General features: G+C 34.4%; 1 protein-coding gene across 1 annotated transcript; it reads left to right on the top strand.

Annotated features, from left to right (window-relative positions):
- Positions 1-1,634: 1,634 nt before the first annotated feature.
- On the top strand, positions 1,635-3,380 carry LOC123886490. Its single transcript, XM_045935807.1, has one exon. It carries the CDS (start codon positions 1,635-1,637, stop codon positions 3,378-3,380), a length of 1,746 nt encoding a protein of 581 aa, XP_045791763.1.
- Positions 3,381-4,680: the final 1,300 nt, after the last annotated feature.

Genomic DNA, 4,680 nt, shown 5'->3' with positions numbered 1-4,680 from the left:
CACAAGTTTATGTGTTTACCTCTTGAAGTGCAGAACCTTTGAAGTAGAAACTGTTTCTGATCACGAGCAAAGCAAAGTAGCGATGCATCTACTCAGTCCACACGAACAGACCTTCTCCGATGACCGGTGCTAGCCAATTCCACCAGAGATTCAGAGAGAATAGGGTTTAGAGAGCGGCGGCTAGGTTTCACTTTGTGAATTAGGTTAAGCTTATAAAACTTCATCACAAGGGTTCTATTTATAGAACCACTTGTGTGGTCATCAAGCCAAGCACTGCACCGTACCTTACGGTGGACCGCATTTCTCTATTTTCATAAATTAAATAATTAGTCATACTTAATTATTTAATTACTAATAAGTCCTACTTATTATTATAAATAAGTATTACTTATTTATTTCTCTCATCTATCTGTCCTTTGTGTGTGACCCTATAGGTTCTCGTAACGTTGGCAATAATATTAAATCACATATTTAATATTATAAACAATGAGCGGTATCTAGCAACACATCACTGCTACCCAAGTGACGAGAATGTCATGTGATCTGACGAAACCTTTCCGTGATAACGATCGTGTGTATAATTACCCCTTTGCCCTTATATCTATATTGAGCACAAGGCATAGATGTGTCACCCTTGTATAGTTCAATATCTTATTTCTTGATCCCAGAATATACTGAGTAACGAATAAGCTCAATATCTCATATTGACTTAGTTCGGCGTGGCCACGCATTTTATCAGTCATATTCCATCAAGAGGCCTACAGATATTGCTCCTATTATGTAGGAGGGGCAAATTCCATCTAGGTCACTCATGTCCCTCAGCATGATTTATGGAGCACCCATCAACCGACTTTATAGTCATCCTGTTACGGACAATGTTTGAACGGCAACTAAGTACTCTACTCCACATCTAGGGTCCATAGTGATTTCAGGTCAAAGGGTGGTATACACCATTATCACTATGAGAATAACTTATGACCCTTTTCATAACATACTATGTAGCATTCTCATGGCGGGTCAATCCAATATAAATATTACTCCTAATATTTATATCTATGTGAAGACTTGATATCTCATATCCAAGACTTGTGAGATGAAGTCATCAGTCTACTCACATAATAGTCTCTATGTTTTACTATTATCCCACATCATAGTAAAACTTGACTATGGATACTTTAAGAATAGTGTCATTATGTTTAATGGAATCTCACTATTAAGTCACACTTAATGTTCCATTAATGAGACTAGCTATTCTAGGGACTTTATTAGTTTGAAACAAACATAATAAAGAAATGCCTTATTATATATATTAAATATATAAATCAAAGTCATCATACAAAAGACGATTCTATCAAAATAGATTGGCTTTTAGGGCTTACTCCAACAGACGTACCGATAGGGGAACCACTATAATTCTCTTGTGTCGCTTTTCTCTTTCCCTTTTCTCTTTTATTTTTCAGCATATTGTTATTACCTTCATCATAACTTTCAAGAAAAATAAAAGGAATCCAAAACATCTCTAAAATAACCAAAAAGTCTTAAAACCTAATTCATCCACCCTATTAGGTTGCACTCTTAAACTTACAATTGGCATCAGAGCGGGTTATAGGTAACCTGTTCCTAAAAGATCCAGAATGGCTTCCGCAAATTCACAACCAGTTTTTAGAGATGGTGGTAGCAGTAACAAGCCCCCATTGTTCAGTGGTGAATATTTTGATTTTTGGAAAATTCGTATGAAGGCACATTTAGAAGCACAAGGAGATGGTATATGGAAAGCCGTTGTTGAAGGACCATTTGTTCCTATGAGTGTTGTAAATGGTGTAGGCACACCCAAAATCCAAAGTTCATGGGATGAGGATGATAAGAAAAAAGTACTCAATGACAAAAAGGCAATCAATATACTTCAAAGTGCACTTAGCATGGATGAATTTTTCCGTATTTCAACATGTGAAACAGCAAAGGAAATATGGGATACATTGGTGGAAACTCATGAAGGAACCGTTGAAGTTAAAAGATCTAGATTGAACACCTTGAGTCAAGAATACGAATTATTCACAATGCAGCCTGGAGAATCAATCCTCAACTTGCAAAAAAGATTCGTGCATTTGACAAATCATTTAAAAGCACTTGGTAAGACTCTTACTAACGATGAACTTAATCTTAAAGTGCTTAGATCTTTAACCAGGGAATGGCAACCAAAAGTGACGGCAATATCCGAGAAGAAAAGTCTATCCACAATGACTTCTGCAACGCTGTTCGGAAAACTTCAAGAATATGAGACAGAACTTAGAAGACTTGAAAAGCATGAGAATCAAGAAAAAAAATCTAAAGGGATTGCATTAAAGGTTGATTCCAAGGAAGATGGAAAAGATAATCCGGAGGAAGACAAGGACTTCATGCATCTTGTAAAACGGGTAGGTAAATTTCTTATTAATAATGATAATTCTAACTTTGTGAAAAAGAAGAAATTTTTTGACAAGAAGGAAGCATCTACATCCACACAAAATATCATTTGTTATGAATGTGGGCAACAAGGACACATAAAGACGGATTGTCCAAATCTTGCAAAGAAAAGTACTTTCAAAAGAAGAAAGGAGTCAAAGCCCAAAAGAGCCTATATTGCATGGGATGATAATGACATAAGTTCATCATCTGAATCAGAGGGCGAAGAATATGCAAATCTTGCACTAATGGCATCACATCATTCTGATAATGAAAGTGAAGAGGTTAGTAGTAAATCTTCTTCTTATAATAATGATTATCAAGGTGCTATTAATGAATTACTTAATGAATGTAAAATTCTATATAAAACGGTGTCAACACAAAAGAAACAAATTTTATCTCTTGAAGAAAAGATTGACACCATGGAAAAGAATTTTGAAAATGAAAAACAAAGTTATATTGAAAGAGAAAAACAGAATTTTACATGCAAAAAGTGTGATTCACTTTCCTTCCAAATTGTCCAATTGAAAAGAGTTCTTGAAAGATATGAAAAAGGACAAGTTGGATTGGACAATATCCTTAGTCAACAAAGATTTTCTAATGATAAAAGTGGACTTGGTTATTCTAATTTTGACAAACCAAGTACAAGTAAAACTATCTTTGTTAAGGCAATTGATCAATCCACCAAAGAGAAAGTGAATAAAGCACCAAAAGCTCATCATTATCCTAAGAAAAGATTTTCTAAAAAGAAATCCTATATTCCTAGATATAGAAGTAATTTTGTTCCTACTTGTTTTTATTGTGGTATAAGTGGCCATACTCCTAATGCTTGCTATGTAAGGAACATTGGTGTTCCTAATGGGGAGTATATATGGATAAAGAAAGGAACTAACCCAAGAGGACCCAAAGAAAAATGGGTACCTAGAAAATATTATTAATTGTTTTGTAGGTACTTGAAGACCATATGTTAAAATTGTCATATTAAGATTGGTTTCTTCAAGATACAAGACCATATGATATAGTAGGATTAAAGTTTTCATTGAATTAAAGATGATTTGAAGAGCATCAACATTGATATTTTTTATTGACATCAAATCATTGTGAAGAAGATAAGTATTTTTAATATATATTGTATATAATTTCCCTTATATTATTATTATTCTTTGAATTCTACTCTTTCTTCTTTTTGATGATGTCAAAAGGGGGAGAAGGAGTATATACTTGTATGCTTGTCACTAGTATAAATATGACATATTACTTAAGCATTTTACATCTGACGAACATATGTCAGATGTAAAATGCTATATGGAGTAGTCTTTTCATCTGGTCTCAATATCCACAGATGTAAAAAATATATAGACAAGACTTTTTACATCTGCCTTCAATATACCAGAAGCATAACTAAACGCGGTGGCAATCTTGTAATTATGGCGACAATTATCTAAAATATATATATATCTGGCCATATTTAGGCTCAGATGTAACAAGTCAAGTTGAATAAAAAAAAAATAATAATATTTTTTGGAACCAATCAGCTGATGGAGTATCTCTCTCACAAGACTAAAAAAAAACACAAAAAAACGCTAAGTGTAAAAAAACACAATCAGATACTAAACGCTAAGACTACCAAAAGAACCAAAACGCTAAGAACGACCCATCTCTCTCGCGATGCAACCCTAGCGCCGTCGACCTCTACCTCTACCGGCGCCGTCGACCTTTATCTCATTCGTCTTCTCTCTCTCACTCGCTCGCAGTCGTCCTAAGCGCCGTCGTCCTAAGCGCCGTCGTCCTCTCTCTCACTCGTCAAATCGAACTCCAAATCGAAGCTTTCTCCAAATCGAACCCCAAATCGAACTCCAAATCGAAGCTTTCTCCGGCCTCTACTCTCACGAACGGAGCCTTGTCTTTCCCTCTCACATCGATTCAGGTACTCTTCTTTCTTTTTTAATCGTTTTTAAATTTTTTCCTTTTCGTGATTCCTTTCCCTGATTTCTTTGTGTTCTACTTGGTTTTAGCTCTTTGTGTTTCGTGATTTCCTTTTCTGCTTGTATTATTTTTTGTTACTGTTATTTTCACATTTTTTAAATTTCATTTAAAGTTTCAATGATTTTTTGTCTGGTATATATGGTGGAAATCTGTTGTTGTTTATAATTTATCTGGTATAATGTTTATTTCATTTGAAGTTTCAGTGATTTTAATTTGAAATATGATTCATTTGAAATATGATTTCATTTGAAA

This window comes from Trifolium pratense, linkage group LG5 (assembly GCF_020283565.1).
Source record: "Trifolium pratense cultivar HEN17-A07 linkage group LG5, ARS_RC_1.1, whole genome shotgun sequence".
NCBI lineage: Eukaryota > Viridiplantae > Streptophyta > Magnoliopsida > Fabales > Fabaceae > Trifolium > Trifolium pratense.
The sequence above is the reverse complement of the archived record's forward strand: the minus strand, read 5'-3'. Positions and strand labels throughout refer to the sequence as shown.